At 43.8% G+C, this 21433-nt stretch overlaps 1 protein-coding gene across 2 annotated transcripts in view; it reads right to left on the bottom strand.

The window, feature by feature from the left end:
• The window catches only part of LOC106563988 (Ras association and DIL domains), an 88823-nt gene that overhangs the window by 39169 nt on the left and 28221 nt on the right, over nt 1-21433 (bottom strand). For both annotated transcript variants that reach the window (XM_082967826.1, XM_082967828.1), the window contains exons 6-11: nt 18455-18643; nt 17157-17804; nt 16640-16822; nt 11112-11149; nt 8619-8776; nt 7877-7989 (exon numbers count right to left, since the gene is read on the bottom strand). In XM_082967826.1, the coding sequence (XP_082823952.1) occupies nt 7877-7989; nt 8619-8776; nt 11112-11149; nt 16640-16822; nt 17157-17804; nt 18455-18643 (1329 nt within the window). The remainder of the gene's footprint in view (nt 1-7876; nt 7990-8618; nt 8777-11111; nt 11150-16639; nt 16823-17156; nt 17805-18454; nt 18644-21433) is intronic.

Here is a 21433-nt window from a genome sequence, read left to right on the forward strand (position 1 = left end):
ATGACCTCTATCCTCAGTGGTGAGCTAGACAGACATGACCTCTACCCTCAGTGGTGAGCTAGACAGACATGACCTCTATCCTCAGTGGTGAGCTAGACAGACATGACCTCTATCCTCAGTGGTGAGACAGACAGACATGACCTCTATCCTCAGTGGTGAGCTAGACAGACATGACCTCTATCCTCAGTGGTGAGACAGACAGACATGACCTCTTTCCTCAGTGGTGAGCTATACAGACATGACCTCTATCCTCAGTGGTGAGACAGACAGACATGACCTCTTTCCTCAGTGGTGAGCTAAACAGACATGACCTCTACCCTCAGTGGTGAGACAGACAGACATGACCTCTTTCCTCAGTGGTGAGCTAAACAGACATGACCTCTACCCTCAGTGGTGAGACAGACAGACATGACCTCTATCCTCAGTGGTGAGCTAGACAGACATGACCTCTATCCTCAGTGGTGAGCTAGACAGACATGACCTCTATCCTCAGTGGTGAGCTAGACAGACATGACCTCTATCCTCACGGTTTTTACTTTTTGATTACCGTTTATATTATATTTTTTATATTTTTATATATATAATATATATATATATATATATATATATATATATTTAGTTTTTCCCTCACTCAACTTTTTTCATTCAACTTTTTCACTCCGGAGGTTTTATCTGGACATGGTTCGTCAGGACTTCAAACAGCCGAAGCTAAGTAACATTAACATGATGCCTTCTAATTGCAGTCGTTGTACTCATAATATACAGGAGAACGATCGCCTTACGGCGAGGATAGCTGTGCTGCAAGCCCAGCTTCAGACGCAATCGTTAGGCAAGGGAGTTTTTCAGTGTTGGAAAGGATGAAACTGCGTCTGTGCCACCATTAAGTACAGATAGTAACGTTAGTATAAACCCCCTCATGGCTTCTGGCGGGAAACGCTGTAGGAATGCTCAACCGGTGTCGCTTATTCAGCCGACAGAAACTTTCAATCGGTTCTCCCCATTAAACGAGTCGGAGTCAGAGGCCGAGACTTCTCTGGTCTCTACTCCTCCCGTTATGGGGTCTGAGACGCCGAAGCCTCTCACCATTAGCTCTGACAAATTGAAAACCCTAGTCATTGGCGACTCCATTACCCGCAGTATTAGACTTAAAACGAATCATCCAGCGATCATACACTGTTTACCAGGGGGCAGGGCTACCGACGTTAAGGCTAATCTGAAGATGGTGCTGGCTAAAACTAAAACTGGCGAGTGTAGAGAGCATAGAGATATTGTTATCCACGTCGGCACCAACGATGTTAGGATGAAACAGTCAGAGGTCACCAAGCGCAACATAGCTTCAGCGTGTAAATCAGCTAGAAAGATGTGTCGGCATCGATTAATTGTCTCTGGCCCCCTCCCAGTTAGGGGGAGTGATGAGCTCTACAGCAGAGTCTCACAACTCAATCGCTGGTTGGAAACGGTTTTCTGCCCCTCCAAAAAGATAGAATTTGTAGATAATTGGCCCTCTTTCTGGGACTCACCCACAAACAGGACCAAGCTTGGCCTGTTGAGGAGTGACGGACTCCATCCCAGCTGGAGGGGTGCTCTCATCTTATCTATGAACATAGACAGGGCTCTAACTCCTCTAGCTCCACAATGAAATAGGGTGCTGGCCAGGCAGCAGGCTGTTAGCCAGCCTGCCAGCTTAGTGGAGTCTGCGACTAGCACAGTCAGTGTAGTCAGCTCAGCTATCCCCATTGAGACCGTGTCTGTGCCTCGATCTAGGTTGGGCAAAATTAAAGATGGCGGTGTTCGCCTTAGCAATCTCACTAGTATAAAGACCTCCTCCATTCCTGTCATTATTGAAAGAGATTGTGGTACCTCACATCTCAAAATAGGGCTACTTAATGTTAGATCCCTAACTTCAAAGGCAGTTATAGTCAATAAACTAATCACTGATCATAATCTTGATGTGATTGGCCTAACTGAAACATGGCTTAAGCCTGATGAATTTACTGTGTTAAATGAGGCCTCACCCCCTGGTTACACTAGTGACCATATCCCCCGCGCATCCCGCAAAGGAGGAGGTGTTGCTAACATTTACGATAGCAAATTTCAATTTACAAAAAAAACCAACAACGACGTTTTCGTCTTTTGAGCTTCTAGTCATGAAATCTATGCAGCCTACTCTTTTTATAGCTACTGTTTACAGGCCTCCTGGGCCATATGCAGCGTTCCTCACTGAGTTCCCTGAATTCCTATCAGACCTTGTAGTCATCGCAGATAATATTCTAATTTTTGGTGACTTTAATATTCACATGGAAAAGTCCACAGACCCACTCCAAAAGGCTTTCGGAGCCATCATCGACTCAGTGGGTTTTGTCCAACATGTCTCTGGACCTACTCACTGCCACAGTCATACTCTGGATCTAGTTCTGTCCCATGGAATAAATGTTGTGGATCTTAATGTTTTTCCTCATAATCCTGGACTATCGGACCACCATTTTATTACGTTTGCAATCGCAACAAATAATTTGCTCAGACCCCAACCAAGGACCATTAAAATTCGTACTATAAATTCTCAGACAACCCAAAGATTCCTTGATGCCCTTCCAGACTCCCTCTGCCTGCCCAAGGACGTCAGAGGACAAAAATCAGTTAACCACCTAACTGAGGAACTCAATTTAACCTTGCGCAATACCCTAGATGCAGTTGCACCCCTAAAAACTAAAAACATTTGTCATAAGAAACTAGCTCCCTGGTATAGAGAAAATACACAAGCTCTGAAGCAAGCTTCCAGAAAATTGGAACGGAAATGGCGCCACACCAAACTGGAAGTCTTCCAACTAGCTTGGAAAGACAGTTCCGTGCAGTATCGAAGAGCCCTCACTGCTGCTCGATCATCCTATTTTTCCAACTTAACTGAGGAAAATAAGAACAATCGGAAATGTATTTTTGATACTGTCGCAAAGCTAACTAAAAAGCAGCATTCCCCAAGAGAGGATGGCTTTCACTTCAGCAGTAATGAATTCATTAACTTCTTTGAGGAAAAGATCATGATCATTAGAAAGCAAATTACGGACTCCTCTTTAAATCTGCGTATTCCTCCAAAGCTCAGTTGTCCTGAGTCTGTACAACTCTGCCAGGACCTAGGATCAAGGGAGACACTAAAGTGTTTTAGTACCATATCTCTTGACACAATGATGAAAATAATCATGGCCTCTAAACCTTCAAGCTGCATACTGGACCCTATCCCAACTAAACTACTAAAAGAGCTGCTTCCTGTGCTTGGCCCTCCTATGTTGAACATAATAAATGGCTCTCTATCCACCGGATGTGTACCAAACTCACTAAAAGTGGCAGTAATAAAGCCTCTCTTGAAAAAGCCAAATCTTGACCCAGAAATTATAAAAAACTATCGGCCTATATCGAATCTTCCATTCCTCTCAAAAATCTTAGAAAAAGCTGTTGCGCAGCAACTCACTGCCTTCCTGAAGACAAACAATGTATACGAAACGCTTCAGTCTGGTTTTAGACCCCATCATAGCACTGAGACTGCACCTGTGAAGGTGGTAAATGACCTTTTAATGACGTCAGACCGAGGCTCTGCATCTGTCCTCGTGCTCCTAGATCTTAGTGCCGCTTTTGATACCATCGATCACCACATTCTTTTGGAGAGATTGGAAACCCAAATTGGTCTACATGGACAAGTTCTGGCCTGGTTTAGATCTTATCTGTCGGAAAGATATCAGTTTGTCTCTGTGAATGGTTTGTCCTCTGACAAATCAACTGTACATTTCGGTGTTCCTCAAGGTTCCGTTTTAGGACCACTATTGTTTTCACTATATATTTTACCTCTTGGGGATGTCATTCAAAAACATAATGTTAAATTTCACTGCTATGCAGATGACACACAGCTGTACATTTCAATGAAACATGGTGAAGCCCCAAAATTGCCCTCGCTAGAAGCCTGTGTTTCAGACATAAGGAAGTGGATGGCTGCAAACTTTCTACTTTTAAACTCGGACAAAACAGAGATGCTTGTTCTAGGTCCCAAGAAACAAAGAGATCTTCTGTTGAATCTGACAATTAATCTGGATGGTTGTACAGTTGTCTCAAATAAAACTGTGAAGGACCTCGGCGTTATTCTGGACCCTGATCTCTCTTTTGAAGAACATATCAAGACTGTTTCAAGGACAGCTTTTTTCCATCTACGTAACACTGCAAAAATCAGAAACTTTCTGTCCAAAAATGATGCAGAAAAATTAATCCATGCTTTTGTTACTTCTAGGTTGGACTACTGCAATGCTCTACTTTCCGGCTACCCGGATAAAGCACTAAATAAACTTCAGTTAGTGCTAAATACGGCTGCTAGAATCCTGACTAGAACCAAAAAATGTGATCATATTACTCCAGTGCTAGCCTCCCTACACTGGCTTCCTGTTAAGGCAAGGGCTGATTTCAAGGTTTTACTGCTAACCTACAAAGCATTGCATGGGCTTGCTCCTACCTATCTTTCCGATTTGGTCCTGCCGTACATACCTACACGTACGCTACGGTCACAAGACGCAGGCCTCCTAATTGTCCCTAGAATTTCTAAGCAAACGGCTGGAGGTAGGGCTTTCTCCTATAGAGCTCCATTTTTATGGAATGGTCTGCCTACCCATGTGAGAGACTCAGACCCAGTCTCAACCTTTAAGTCTTTACTGAAGACTCATCTCTTCAGTAGGTCCTATGATTAAGTGTAGTCTGGCCCAGGGGTGTGAAGGTGAACGGAAAGGCTGGAGCAACGAACCGCCCTTGCTGTCTCTGCCTGGCCGGTTCCCCTCTCTCCACTGGGATTCTCTGCCTATAACCCTATTACAAGGGCTGAGTCACTGGCTTACTGGTGTTCTTCCATGCCGTCCCTGGGAGGGGTGCGTCACTTGAGTGGGTTGAGTCACTGACGTGGTCTTCCTGTCTGGGTTGGCGCCCGCCCCTTGGGTTGTGCCGTGGCGGAGATCTTTGTGGGCTATACTCGGCCTTGTCTCAGGATGGTAAGTTGGTGGTTGGAGATATCCCTCCAGTGGTGTGGGGGCTGTGCTTTGGCAAAGTGGGTGGCGTTATATCCTGCCTGTTTGGCCCTGTCCGGGGGTTTCACGGATGGGGTCTCCTGACCCCTCCTGTCTCAGCCTCCAGTATTTATGCTGCAGTAGTTTATGTGTCGGGGGGCTAGGGTCAGTCTGTTACACCTGGAGTATTTCTCTTGTCTTATCCGGTGTCCTGTGTGAATTTAAATATGCTCTCTCTAATTCTCTCTTTCTCTCTTTCTTTCTCTCTCTCGGAGGACCTGAGCCCTAGGACCATGCCTCAGGACTACCTGGCATGATGACTCCTTGCTGTCCCCAGTCCACATGGCCGTGCTGCTGCTCCAGTTTCAACTGTTCTGCCTGCGGCTATGGAACCCTGACCTGTTTACCGGACGTGCTACCTGTCCCAGACCTGCTGCCCCAGACCTGCTGGAACCATGACCTGTTCACCGGACGTGCTACCTGTCCCAGACCTGCTGTCCCAGACCTGCTGGAACCCTGACCTGTTCACCGGACATGCTACCTGTCCCAGACCTGCTGTTTTCAACTCTCTAGAGACAGCAGGAGCGGTAGAGATACTCTCAAAGATCGGCTATGAAAAAGCCAACTGACACTTACTCTTGAGTTGCTGACTTGTTGCACCCTCGACAACTACTATGATTATTATTATTTGACCATGCTGGTCATTTATGAACATTTGAACATCTTGGCCATGTTCTGTTATAATCTCCACCCGGCACAGCCAGAAGAGGACTGGCCACCCCTCATAGCCTGGTTCCTCTCTAGGTTTCTTCCTAGGTTTTGGTCTTTCTAGGAAGTTTTTCCTAGCCACCGTGCTTCTACACCTGCATTGCTTGCTGTTTGGGGTTTTAGGCTGGGTTTCCGTACAGCACTTTGAGATATCAGCTGATGTAAGAAGGGCTATATAAATACATTTGATTTGATTTGATTTGGTGAAACAGACAGACATGACCTCTATCCTCAGTGGTGAGGTGAGCTAGACAGACATGACCTCTATCTGTCACAAAAGGTGCCGTGTTGAATTGACCAAACTGCAGCGGGTATGTGGATACTCATTCTTTTAATGAAATACTCAAAGCATCCACAGGAAAAACAAACAATAAACGATACTCACGACAGCAACAGTTTTGCAGGCTATACAAACGCAGTGCAAAAACAACTACCCACAAACACAAAGACAAACACACCCTATTATATAGGACTCCCAATCAAAGGCAACTCAACACACCTGCCTTCAATTGGGAGTCCCATCCCAATTAACTATACATAGAAAACAAACCTAGAACCTATACCCACAACTAATTAACTAAACATATGAATACATAAACACAGAGCAGTGCCCAAAACCCCCGGAATACATAAATAAAACGACCTACTACCTACACCACCACCCCAAACCATATAAAACAAATACCCTCTGCCACATCCTGACCAAACTCCAACAACAAATAACCCTTAACTGGTCAGGACGTGACACTATCCTCAGTGGTGAGCTAGACAGACATGACCTCTACCCTCAGTGGTGAGCTAGACAGACATGACCTCTATCCTCAGTGGTGAGCTAGACAGACATGACCTCTATCCTCAGTGGTGAGCTAGACAGACATGACCTCTATCCTCAGTGGTGAGCTAGACAGACATGACCTCTATCCTCAGTGGTGAGCTAGACAGACACGACCTCTATCCTCAGTGGTGAGACAGACAGACATGACCTCTATCCTCAGTGGTGAGCTAGACAGACATGACCTCTTTCCTCAGTGGTGAGCTAGACAGACATGACCTCTATCCTCAGTGGTGAGACAGACAGACATGACCTCTATCCTCAGTGGTGAGCTAGACAGACATGACCTCTATCCTCAGTGGTGAGCTAGACAGACATGACCTCTACCCTCAGTGGTGAGCTAGACAGACATGACCTCTATCCTCAGTGGTGAGCTAGACAGACATGACCTCTATCCTCAGTGGTGAGACAGACAGACATGACCTCTATCCTCAGTGGTGAACTAGACAGACATGACCTCTATCCTCAGTGGTGAGCTAGACAGACATGACCTCTATCCTCAGTGGTGAGCTAGACAGACATGACCTCTATCCTCAGTGGTGAGCTAGACAGACATGACCTCTATCCTCAGTGGTGAGACAGACAGACATGGCCTCTATCCTCAGTGGTGAGACAGACAGACATGGCCTCTATCCTCAGTGGTGAGACAGACAGACATGGCCTCTATCATCAGTGGTGAGACAGACAGACATGGCCTCTATCATCAGTGGTGAGACAGACAGACAGACAGACAGACATGGCCTCTATCCTCAGTGGTGAGACAGACAGACATGGCCTCTGTCCTCAGTGGTGAGACAGACAGACATGGCCTCTATCCTCAGTGGTGAGACAGACATACATGGCCTCTATCCTCAGTGGTGAGTAGAGGACCACCTGCTGAGCTGCTGACACACCCTGATGTCTGTGTGAATGGATTGTGTCCAGGTTCAGTGGGATAACTCTTTCCTGACTAACACTGTTGTGAGGAAGTTAAAGCTGGCCTGACCAAGCTCAAGACACAATATAGTCACCCACTCTCTCCTCTCTGTCTCACCCCTCTGAGTGTAACGGTTGCCTTGGTGATGGAGTATAGAGCGTAACGGTTACCTTGGTGATGTAGTATAGAGAGTAATGGTTACCTTGGTGATGTAGTATAGAGTGTAATGGTTACCTTGGTGATGTAGTATAGAGAGTAATGGTTAGCTTGGTGATTTAGTATACAGAGTAACGGTTACCACGATGATGTAATATACAGAGTAACAGTTACCTTGGTGATGTAGTAGACACATTGCTGGAAGGTGTACATGATCACTTCCTCCAGGATGGTCATAGCCTCCTCATTGGCTGAGATGGTCGCCGATAGCAACGACTCCTTGGAACCTGAATATAAATATATGTATAAACAATATAAAATATACAGTGCCTTCAGAAAGTATTCAAACTCCTTGACTTATTCTATATTTTGTTGTGTTACAGCTTGACTTTAAATTGAATCAAATTGAGATTTTGTCACAGAGCTACACACCGTTCATGTAATGGACTCAAGGAGAGTTTCCACAACTTTCTGACACTGAAAAACTTCTGACACTGAAAAACTGATGAGAAGAGAAAGCAAAAAGAGAAGGAGAGCAAGAGCGAGAGTGAGAGAGAGTGAGAGAGAGAGTGGGGACAGAGAGGGGGGAGAGAAAGAAATAGGAGAGAGAGACAGAGACAGAGAGAGGAGAGAGAGAGAGAGAGAGAGAGAGAGAGAGAGGGAGAGAGAGAGAGTAAGAGAGGGAGAGAGAGTGAGAGAAAGAGAGAGAGAGAGAGACAGAGAGAGAGAGAGGCAGAGAGAGAGAGACAGAGAGAGAGAGAGACAGAGACAGAGAGAGTGAGAGACAGAGACAGAGAGAGAGAGACAGAGACAGAGAGAGAGAGACCAGTACATTCTATGTCACAATGAATAATGACTGCTGAACCTAGACATCCCAGAAGACTCTCTTTCCTCCCCTCTCCTTGTGAGTGTGTACCTTTAGAGTCGAGCGTCTCTATGCCCTGTGTGTACGCTGGGGCCTTCTGTTGGATGAAGTAGAGGATCTCTATACTGTTGGACATCCAGAAGAATATGACCTGCAGGTCTGGGATCAGATCACTGATGGACAGGAGAGACAGGGAGGCCGGGTCTTGACTGGAGAGAGGAGAGAGAGACAAGAGAGGAGAGAGAGACAGGAGAGGAGAGAGAGACAGGAGAGGAGAGAGAGAGGCGGGGAGAAAGGAGAGAGGGGAGAGGAGAGTGAGGAAAGAGGAGAGAGAGACAGGAGAGGAGAGAGAGAGGTGGGGAGAAAAGAGAGAGGGGAGAGGAGAGTGAGGAAAGAGGAGAGAGAGACAGGAGAGGAGAGAGAGAGGTGGGGAGAAAGGAGAGAGGGGAGTGAGGAAAGAGGAGAGAGAGACAGGAGAGGAGAGAGAGAGGTGGGGAGAAAGGAGAGAGGGGTGAGGAGAGTGAGGAAAGAGGAGAGAGAGACAGGAGAGGAGAGAGAGAGGTGGGGAGAAAGGAGAGAGGGGAGAGGAGAGTGAGGAAAGAGAGAGGAGGGGAGAGAGGGGAGTGAGGAAAGAGGAGAGAGAGACAGGAGAGGAGAGAGAGAGAGGTGGGGAGAAAGGAGAGAGGGGAGAGGAGAGTGAGGAAAGAGGAGAGAGAGAGGAGGGGAGAGAGGGGAGTGAGGAAAGAGGAGAGAGAGACAGGAGAGGAGAGAGAGACAGGAGAGGAGAGAGAGACAGGAGAGGAGAGAGAGAGGCGGGGAGAAAGGAGAGAGGGGAGAGGAGAGTGAGGAAAGAGGAGAGAGAGACAGGAGAGGAGAGAGAGAGGTGGGGAGAAAGGAGAGAGGGGAGAGGAGAGTGAGGAAAGAGAGAGGAGGGGAGAGAGGGGAGTGAGGAAAGAGGAGAGAGAGACAGGAGAGGAGAGAGAGAGGTGGGGAGAAAGGAGAGAGGGGAGAGGAGAGTGAGGAAAGAGGAGAGAGAGACAGGAGAGGAGAGAGAGAGGTGGGGAGAAAGGAGAGAGGGGAGAGGAGAGTGAGGAAAGAGGAGAGAGAGAGGAGGGGAGAGAGGGGAGTGAGGAAAGAGGAGAGAGAGACAGGAGAGGAGAGAGAGGTGGGGAGAAAGGAGAGAGGGGAGAGGAGAGTGAGGAAAGAGGAGAGAGAGAGGAGGGGAGAGAGGGGAGTGAGGAAAGAGGAGAGAGAGACAGGAGAGGAGAGCAAGAGGTGGGAGAGAGGAGATGTGTCAGGTGTGTGCGTACTGGTAGCGAAGTCAGGTGCAGGAGAGCAGAGAGTTGTGAACAGAAGCACACTTTATTGAGGCAGGAGAAACCAACAGATGGACGCAACTGCGTCAAAACCTCCAGCCCATAGGCAAAAGTGCAAAACGCGCAAAACAGTCACAATCATTTATGTTTAACAATAAACATCTTCGTGAACAACACGGTATAAGCAAACCAGTCTGGCGCGTCAACAATTAACACGTAACACAAACAATTTCACACAAAGACATGAGAGGGAACACAGGAATAAATGCATGCAGTGTGATTTAGGAATGAAAACCAGGTGTGCAGGGAACAAGACAAAACAAATGGATCAATGAAAAATGGAGCGGCGATGGCTAGAAAGCTTCGGCGGAAGTCGTGACAAGATGGGACAGTGGAGAGAGAGACAGGAGAGGAGAGAGAGAGGAGGGGAGAGAGAGGAGAGAGAGGGGAGAGGAGAGAGAGAGAGAGAGCATAGCTTTGCTATTGAGAAAAGACACCGTAGGCAGACATGGCTCTCAAGAGAAGACAGGCTATGTGTCACTGCCCACAATATGAGGTAGAAACTGAGCTGCACTTCCTAACCTCCTGCCAAATGTATGACCATAATAGAGACACATATCTCCCTCAGATTACACAGACCCACAAAGAATTTGAAAACAAACCCAATTTTGATAAACTCCCATATCTACTGGGTGAAATACCACAGTGTGCCATCACAGCAGCAAGATTTGTGACCTGTTGCCACAAGAAAAGGGCAACCAGTGAAGAACAAACACCATTGTAAATACAACCCATATTTATGTTTATTTATTTTCCCTTTTGTACTTGAACTATTTGCACATCGTTACAACACTGTATATACACATAATATGACATTTGAAATGTCTTTATTCTTTTGAAATTGTTGTGAGTGTAATGTTTACTGTAAATGTGTATTGTTTATTTCACTTTTGTTTATTATTTATTTCACTTGCTTTGGCAATGTAAACATATGTTTCCCATGCCAATAAAGCCCTTAAATTGAATTGAATTGAGAGGAGAAAGAAGAGAGAGATAAGAGAGAGAGGAGAATGAGGGGTCACACACACACACACACACACACACACACACACACACACACACACACACACACACACACACACACACACACACACACACACACACACACACACACACACACCCACACACCCACACACCCACACACCACAAGGCGGAATATGATACTCACTGCTGAGCTTGCTTCTGTGCCAATTTCTTTGTCTTCTCCTGAAACACACGCTGCAATTAGAAGCTCATCAAAGATTTAACAGTGTGTGTAGGTGGATCTTACGTTCTGAAAGAAAAGTCTCTCTCTCTCTCTCTCTCAGCAACTTCACACATAAACACACACACACACGCAAAATGAAAAACAATAATGCCGTCCGGGTTATTTTTCTAGACACTTTTCTTCGGCCTCTGCATTGCTTCTGCTCTCTGGTGTTTAAGGCTGGGTATCTGTAAAGCACGTTGTGACAACTGCTGATGTATAAAAAAAAACGGGCTTAAAAGAATGAAATGTGATTTGAAACATTTTGAATAAAGTATGTTAAAGCGAAGCGACATCTTTTATTCTGAGAGGTGGATGCTTCCTGTATTCCTACGGCGTGTATTGACGGCATCTCTGACCTCTCAATGAGATCTGCATAATTAATCAGCTGGCTAATCAGACAAAAGACCTCAACAATCATTAAAACACCACATCATTTGTTTACCTGACTACAATAGACTTAGGGTGCACCCCAAATGGAACCCTATTCCCTATATAGTGTACTACTTTAGACCAGAGCCCTATTCCCTATATAGTCCACTACTTTAGACCAGGGCCCTATGGCACCCTATTCCCAATATAGTGTACTACTTTAGACCACAGCCCTATTCCCTATATAGTGCGAGTACTTTTGGCCAGGGCCCATAGGGAACTATGGACTTACTGAACCTGACTACAACAGTCTACAGTCACCACTGCTGCTGCTAGCAGCTAGCTCACTAACACTGTAGGTGACTATAACACAGGAGAGAAGCCTGCTGCTAGCAGCTAGCTCACTAACACTGTAGGTGACTATAACACAGGAGAGAAGCCTGCTGCTAGCAGCTAGCTCACTAACACTGTAGGTGACTATAACACAGGAGAGAAGCCTGCTGCTAGCTCACTAACACTGTAGGTGACTATAACACAGGAGAGACGCCTGCTGCTAGCAGCTAGCTCACTAACACTGTGGGTGACTATAACACAGGAGAGAAGCCTGCTGCTAGCAGCTAGCTCACTAACACTGTAGGTGACTATAACACAGGAGAGAAGCCTGCTGCTAGCTCACTAACACTGTAGGTGACTAGAACACAGGAGAGAAGCCTGCTGCTAGCAGCTAGCTCACTAACACTGTAGGTGACTATAACACAGGAGAGACGCCTGCTGCTAGCAGCTAGCTCACTAACACTGTAGGTGACTATAACACAGGAGAGAAGCCTGCTGCTTGCTCACTAACACTGTAGGTGACTATAACACAGGAGAGAAGCCTGCTGCTAGCAGCTAGCTCACTAACACTGTAGGTGACTATAACACAGGAGAGACGCCTGCTGCTAGCAGCTAGCTCACTTACACTGTAGGTGACTATAACACAGGAGAGAAGACTGCTGCTAGCAGCTAGCTCACTAACAGTGTAGGTGACTATAACACAGGAGAGAAGCCTGCTGCTAGCAGCTAGCTCATTAACAGTGTAGGTGACTATAACACAGGAGAGAAGCCTGCTGCTAGCAGCTAGCTCACTAACACTGTAGGTGACTATAACACAGGAGAGAAGCCTGCTGCTAGCTCAATAACACTGTAGGTGACTATAACATAGAAGAGACGCCTGCTGCTAGCAGCTAGCTCACTAACACTGTAGGTGACTATAACACAGGAGAGAAGCCTGCTGCTAGCAGCTAGCTCACTAACACTGTAGGTGACTATAACACAGGAGAGAAGCCTGCTGCTAGCAGCTAGCTCACTAACACTGTAGGTGACTATAACACAGGAGAGAAGCCTGCTGCTAGCAGCTAGCTCACTAACACTGTAGGTGACTATAACACAGGAGAGAAGCCGCTGCTCGCTAGCTCAATAACACTGTAGGTGACTATAACACAGAAGAGACGCCTGCTGCTAGCAGCTAGCTCACTAACACTGTAGGTGACTATAACACAGGAGAGAAGCCTGCTGCTAGCAGCTAGCTCACTAACACTGTAGGTGACTATAACACAGGAGAGAAGCCTGCTGCTAGCTCACTAACACTGTAGGTGACTATAACACAGGAGAGAAGTCTGCTGCTAGCAGCTAGCTCACTAACACTGTAGGTGACTATAACACAGGAGAGAAGCCTGCTGCTATCAGCTAGCTCACTAACACTGTAGGTGACTATAACACAGGAGAGAAGTCTGCTGCTAGCAGCTAGCTCACTAACACTGTAGGTGACTATAACACAGGAGAGAAGCCTGCTGCTAGCTCACTAACACTGTAGGTGACTATAACACAGGAGAGAAGTCTGCTGCTAGCAGCTAGCTCACTAACACTGTAGGTGACTATAACACAGGAGAGAAGCCTGCTGCTAGCAGCTAGCTCACTAACACTGTAGGTGACTATAACACAGGAGAGAAGCCTGCTGCTAGCTCACTAACACTGTAGGTGACTATAACACAGGAGAGAAGTCTGCTGCTAGCAGCTAGCTCACTAACACTGTAGGTGACTATAACACAGGAGAGAAGCCTGCTGCTAGCTCAATAACACTGTAGGTGACTATAACACAGGAGAGACGCCTGCTGCTAGCAGCTAGCTCACTAACACTGTAGGTAAATATAACACAGGAGAGAAGCCTGCTGCTAGCAGCTAGCTCACTAACACTGTAGGTGACTATAACACAGAGAGAAGCCTGGTGTTGAATAGTCAGACAGCACTAGAAAGGGATGAGAGGGTGTTAAAGTATTAACAAAACATCAACTGCTTGACCTGTTTCTCCATGAAACCCTGAACCCTCTCTCTGTCTAACCCCAGAGACCCTAACCCTCTCTCTGTCTAACCCCAGAGACCCTAACCCTCTCTCTGTCTAACCCCAGAGACCCTAACCCTCTCTCTGTCTAACCCCAGAGACCCTAACCCTCTCTCTGTCTAACCCCAGAGACCCTAACCCTCTCTCTGTCTAACCCCAGAGACCCTAACCCTCTCTCTGTCTAACCCCAGAGACCCTAACCCTCTATCTGTCTAACCCCAGAGACCCTAACCCTCTATCTGTCTAACCCCAGAGACCCTAACCCTCTATCTGTCTAACCCCAGAGACCCTAACCCTCTGTCTGTCTAACCCCTGAACCCTAACCCTCTCTCTGTCTAACCCCAGAGACCCTAACCCTCTATCTGTCTAACCCCAGAGACCCTAACCCTCTATCTGTCTAACCCCAGAGACCCTAACCCTCTCTCTGTCTAACCCCAGAGACCCTAACCCTCTATCTGTCTAACCCCAGAGACCCTAACCCTCTATCTGTCTAACCCCAGAGACCCTAACCCTCTATCTGTCTAACCCCAGAGACCCTAACCCTCTCTCTGTCTAACCCCTGAACCCTAACCCTCTCTCTGTCTAACCCCAGAGACCCTAACCCTCTCTCTGTCTAACCCCAGAGACCCTAACCCTCTATCTGTCTAAACCCAGAGACCCTAACCCTCTATCTGTCTAACCCCAGAGACCCTAACCCTCTATCTGTCTAACCCCAGAGACCCTAACCCTCTATCTGTCTAACCCCAGAGACCCTAACCCTCTATCTGTCTAACCCCAGAGACACGGACCCTCTACTCTGTCTAACCCCTGAACCCTAACCTCTACTCTACTCTGTCTAACCCCTGAACCCTAACCCCTACTCTACTCTGTCTAACTCCTGAACCCTAACCCCTACTCTACTCTGTCTAACCCTAACCTCTACTCTACTCTGTCTAACTCCTGAACCCTAACCCCTACTCTACTCTGTCTAACCCCTGAACCCTAACCCCTACTCTACTCTGTCTAACCCCTGAACCCTAACCCCTACTCTACTCTGTCTAACCCCTGAACCCTAACCCCTACTCTACTCTGTCTAACCCCTGAACCCTAACCCCTACTCTACTCTGTCTAACCCTAACCTCTACTCTACTCTGTCTAACCCCTGAATCCTAACTCCTGAATCCTAACCCATCATGTGGATAAGAAGTTGAAGTTATACCACAAGTACAGCATCAGCTAAGAGTTGAAACCATTCAGATCCTGTAATCTGATAAATTCCTTCAGCAAGTCAACCAGAATAATGATCTTAAACCGTAAAACAAAGCCCTTATTATTAGTGATGTGCACTTCGTCAACGACTAGAACTTTTAAATGACTCCAGAGTCATGATTCTTTTAAACGACTCCAGAGATTCCTTTTAACGACTCCAGAGTCATGATTATTTTTACCGACTCCAGAGATTCTTTTTAAACGACTCCAGAGTCATGATTCTTTTAAATGGCTCCAGAGATTATTTTTAAACGACTCCAGAGTCATGATTCATTTTAACGACTCCAGAGTCATGATTCTTTTTACCGACTCCAGAGTCATGATTCGTTTTTTCCGAGTGACTCGTTCATTTTAGTCGTTTGTTTGACCTGACGGCAGCCATGAATTCTCCAGCAGCAGGATGAATACACGCTCCTATGGCTCAGCGGCTCCAGAGACGCGCTCCGACCAGCAACGGTCTGTCATGTGCATGAGGGGAAATAGATCATGCTGCAGGCAGCATAGAGAAGAAAAAGACGTTTACAACTGATCATTGATCGCATGGCGCAAGAATGAATGCAATTCATTGATTATTGAATGTTATGATGGACACAGCTTTTGTAGAACCAAAACATGCCCAACAAACTCGAACTCGAATCGTTTGCGCGGAAACTTTGTCTCCCGAGTGGCGCAGTGGTCTAAGACACTGCATCTCAGTGCTAGAGGCGTCACTACAGTCCCTGGTTCGATTCCAGGCTGTATCACAGCCGACCGTGATTGGGAGTCCAATAGAGCGGCGCACAATTGGCTCAGCATCGTCCGGGTTTGGCCGAGGTAGGCCGTCATTGTAAATAACAATTTGTTCTTAACTGACTTGCCTAGTTAAATAAAAATTCTAAATGTGTTTTAATACTGCAGTTCGCAAATGATAGGCCTGTTGTCCTAATCACACGGGCGGCAGTCAAGCATTTCGCCAAGAGTCGTTCACAATATAGTCCGGATGTGGCCGCAACGAGACTTCGTTTCAAAGGTATCAATAAATAATCGTATTTGTGTGCCTAGCAATTACAAATGCACATTGTTTGGAGCACACCTTGTGTAATAAAAGACTGAGAAAAGCTCCAAAAAGCTCCAATAAGCCCCCTGTGGTGAACAAGAGGCTTGCAGAGTCATGATTCTGTCCAGTTTTTAGTTTATCGTTCGCTGGCAGGGGGTGCTCTGCGTGCTCTGGGCATTACTGAAACAAATTGACCAAATGAGTCAAAATATTTGTTATTTTGTCTGAACGAGTTGAACAGATCCGAGTCAGTAACTTCCATCACTTCTTAATGAAAGTTGGTCTATTGTTTCTCAGGACAAGTAATAACATGCCCCTCTACACCTAAACCTCTCCTACCCCTTCTAAACCGCTCCCTCTAGGCCCCTCCTACCCCTTCCAAACCCCTCCCTCTCCGTCTAGGCCCCTCCCTCTCACCCAGGAGATGGTCTGTATACATCGTACTATCTTCAGCAGCAGTTTGCCGAAGCAGCCTGGTGGGAAGGCGGAGGCAGAGTGCTGTATGCAGAGACACAGCAGGTAGGCAGGGGCTAACTTGTGATCGTCTCCGCCCGGCTCGATCAGAGACATGATCCTGCTCACCAGGGCGTCCTCGTGGGCCTGACGGAATTAAATGATTCAGTTCAGTTTGATTCAGTTCAGTTCAACTCAACTCAATAAACATTGGGGCAACTATTCCTGGACTTCCAAAGTGACAACACAGGATAAATACATTCACTGATTACTCTACAACAACCGATATTTACAACCTATATTTATTTCTCTGTTCAGAGTCTAGCTGTAGATAAATACATTGACTGATTACTCTAGAACAACTGTTCAGAGTCTAGCTGTAGATAAATACATTGACTGATTACTCTACAACAACTGTTCAGAGTCTAGCTGTAGATAAATACATTGACTGATTACTCTACAACAACCTATATTTATTTACCTGTTCAAAGTCTAGCTGTAGGCGTCTCTTCTGGTTCTGTCCCGCCAAGATCGTCGTTACGACGCCTGTCCCCCCCACACCCCCGCCTCGGGGTTTCACCAGGTGTGGTTTGAAACTGCGCCTGGCGGGGGGGCCGGTTTGGGAGGACAACACCCCCCTGTCCTTTAACAATGAGCCACACATCTTACAGGTCCCTCCCCCCTCTGTCCCACCCTCTGTCTCCACCCCCCCTCCCCCAGCCTCGTAAAGCTGCCCCAGGGTTCGGAGGCGTGCCAGCGTCTGGGCGGGGAGGGGTTTGGCCCCCGTTGGGTCCTTATACAGGAAGATGTAGTGGGCTCCGAACGACAGCAGGTCGCCATGGCGAAGCTGGGTGGATTGCTCGCACCGGGAGAAGTTGACCAGGACCGTCGCGTGGGGGATGGGCTCCACGGCAACGCAGAAGCGGTCGTCCCCGGTGATGGCGGCGGCGGCTGCGGAGGGGTTGTTGTTGTTCGGGGGGCTGCAATGGCGACGGGGGGCAGGGACGCGGTGGAGGCGACAGTGGAGTGGCAGGATGTCAGGAGAGGACAGGCAGATGTTTGGTCGGGCTGACGGGGTCTCCTGACCCACAGTGTGCTGCTCTCTGTTCAACAGGTACACCAGGCAGTCCTAGAATATATAACACAATATATATTATATATACTGTATATATATATATATATATATATATATATATATATATATATATATATATATATATATTAAATATACTGTATATATAACATTATATATTATATATACTGTAAATATAACAATATATATTATATATACTGTATATATAACACTATGTATTTTAAATATACTGTATATATAACACAATATATATTAAATATATATAGTTGGTACCTGTCTGCCTGCTGTATCATATATCCCAACATGTATCCGTCAGGTAGTGTAGTTGGTACCTGTCTGTCTGCTGTATCATATATCCCAACATGTATCCGTCAGGTAGTGTAGTTGGTACCTGTCTGTCTGCTGTATCATATATCCCAACATGTATCCGTCAGGTAGTGTAGTTGGTACCTGTCTGTCTGCTGTATCATATATCCCAACATGTATCCGTCAGGTAGTGTAGTTGGTACCTGTCTGTCTGCTGTATCATATATCCCAACATGTATCCGTCAGGTAGTGTAGTTGGTACCTGTCTGTCTGCTGTATCATATATCCCAACATGTATCCGTCAGGTAGTGTAGTTGGTACCTGTCAGTCTGCTGTATCATATATCCCAACATGTATCCGTCAGGTAGTGTAGTTGGTACCTGTTTGTTGTATCCCTGCAGCAGCAGCAGGTGAGGGGACTGGTAGAGGGAATGTCTCACCCCTCCTCCCCCCGCTCCTCCCCCCTCTCCCTCCTTCTTCCTGGTCGTGGCCCCCCCTTGACTCCCCCTCGTCCTCAGAGGTCCTGGCAGGGTCGAATAGTAACGCTTCGGCTCGTCTGCACCCCCCAACTGATTAGTACAGGGGATACATCAGTTTTAATTAGTATAATAATATATATATATAATAATGTAATAACATTTAATAATCAAAATCCGACACATTCCATAATTACATTCAATATAATAACAATATGTAACACAATATATATGACAATAAAATAGGCTTTAATTAATATAATAATAGTAATATAATAATATTTAAGCCTCAGACACAGTCATTAATAGCAATACTCCAGTGTATTAGTTGGAAAAGGTTTGAATAATTATAATGGATGTATTTAACATAATATAACCCAATATAACCCAACATGTACACAATGTGCTTCTCCTGGAATGGAGCCAGCTAGCTGGATAGTAGGTCCCGTGTGGCTCAGTTGGTAGAGCATGGTGTTTGCAACGCCAGGGTTGTGGATTCGATTCCCACGGGGGACCAGTACGAAAAAAAGAAAAAAAATGTATGAAATGTATGCATTCACTACTGTAAGTCGCTCTGGATAAGAGCGTCTGCTAAATGACTAAAATGTAAAAAATTGTTGGAATAGTTAAATTAGTTGGCATAGTTATATTAGTTAGAAAAATTAGGGGTTCATTTTTTGTTATATGGTCAAATAACTCAAGCATAGCATATAAACTTTAAAAAAATATATAGTAATAGTAGTAATCTTAGTAGTAATTATAATAGCAGTAAAAGTAGTACTAGTTACAATAGTAGTAATAGTAGCATAGTTATAATAGTAGTAATAGTAGTAGTTATAATAGTACTAGTAGTTATAGTAGTTATAATAGTAGTAGTAGTAGTAATAGTAATAATAGTAGTAATAGTTATAATAGTAGCAATAGTAGTAATAGTTATAATAGTTGTAGTAGTTATAATAGTAGTAGTAGTTATAATAGTCGTAGTAGTAGTAATAGTTATAATAGTAGTAGTAGTTATAATAGCGGTAGTAGTTATAATAGTAGTAGTAGTAATAGTTATAATAGTAGTAGTAGTTATAATAGTAGCAATAGTAGTACTAGTTATAATAGTTGTAGTAGTTATAATAGTAGTAGTAGTTACAATAGTAGTCGTAGTAGTAATAGTTATAATAGTAGTAGTAGTTATAATAGTAGTAGCAGTTACAATAGTAGTAGTAGTTATAATAATAGTAGTAGTAGTAATAGTTATAATAGTAGTAGTAGTTATAATAGTAGTAGTAGTAGTAATAGTTATAATAGTAGTAGTAGTTATAAAAGTAGTAGTAGTAGTAGTAGTTATAATAGTAGTAGAAGTTATAATAATAGTAGTAGTAGTAATAGTTACAATAGTAGTAGTAGTTATAATAGTAGTAGTAGTTATAATAGTAGTAGTAGTAGTTATAGTTATAATAGTAGTAATAGTTATAATAGTAGTAATAGTAGTAATAGTAGTAAGAGCTATAATAGTAGTAATAGTAGTAACAGTTATAATAGTAGTAGTAGTAATAATAATAGTTATAATAGTAGTAGTAGTAGTAAGAGTAGTGGAAGTAGTAATAGTAGTAATAGTAGTAATAGTTATAATAGTAGTAATAGTAGTAGTAGTTATAATAGTAGTAGTAGTTATAATAGTAGTAGTAGTTATAATAGTTATAATAGTAGTAATAGTTATAACAGTAATAGTAGTTATAATTGTAGTAATAATAGTAATAGTAGTAATAGTTATAATAGTAGCAATAGTAGTAGAAGTTATAATAGTTATATTAGTCATAATAGTAGTAATAGTAGTAATAGTTATAATAGTTATAATAGTAGTAATAGTTATAATAGTAGTCATAGTTATAATAGTAGTAATAGTAGTAATAGTTATAATAGTAGTAATAGTTATAATAGTAGTAATAGTAGTAATAGTTATAATAGTAATAATAGTAGTAATAGTAGTAATATTTATAATAGAAGTAATAGTAGTTATATTAGTAGTATTTATAATAGTTATAATAGTAGTAGTAGTTATAATAGTAGTAGTAGTAGTAGTAGTCATAATAGAAGTAGTAGTAGTAATAGTAGTAATAGTAGTAATAGTAATAATAGTAGTCATAGTTATAATTGTAGTAATATAATTAATAGTTATACTAGTAGTAGTATTTATAATAGTAGTAGTAGTTACAATAGTAGTAGTAGTAATAATAGTAGTAATAGTTATTATAGTAGTAGTAGTTATAATAGTAGTAGTAGTTATAATAGTAGTAATAGTAGTAGTAGTAATAGTTATAATAGTAGTAATAGTTATAATAGTTGTTATAGTAGTACTAGTTATAATAGCAGTAGTAGTTATAATAGTAGTAGTAGTTATAATAGTTATAATAGTAGTAGTAGTAGTAAGTTATAATAGTAGTAATAGTTATAACAGTAATAGTAGTTATAATAGTAGTAATAGTAGTAATAGTTATAATAGTAGCAATAGTAGTAGAAATTATAATAGTCATATTAGTCATAATAGTAGTAATAGTAGTAATAGTTATAATAGTAGTAATAGTAGTAATAGTTATAATAGTAGTAATAGTTATAATAGTAATACTAGTAGTAATAGTAGTAATATTTCTAATAGAAGTAATAGTAGTTATAGTAGTAGTAGTTATAATAGTAGTAGTAGTTATAATAGTAGTAGTAGTAGTAGTCATAATATAAGTAGTAGTAGTTACAGTAGTTATAATAGTATTAGTAATTATAATAGTAGTAGTAGTAGCAGTTATAATAGAAGTAGTAGTAGTAATAGTAGTAATAGTAGTAGAAGTTATAATAGTTATAATAGTAGTATTTATAATAGTAGCAATAATAGTAGCA

The sequence above is a fragment of the Salmo salar genome, chromosome 02 (assembly GCF_965601325.2).
Source record: "Salmo salar chromosome 02, fSalSal1, whole genome shotgun sequence".
NCBI classification, from domain to species: domain Eukaryota; kingdom Metazoa; phylum Chordata; class Actinopteri; order Salmoniformes; family Salmonidae; genus Salmo; species Salmo salar.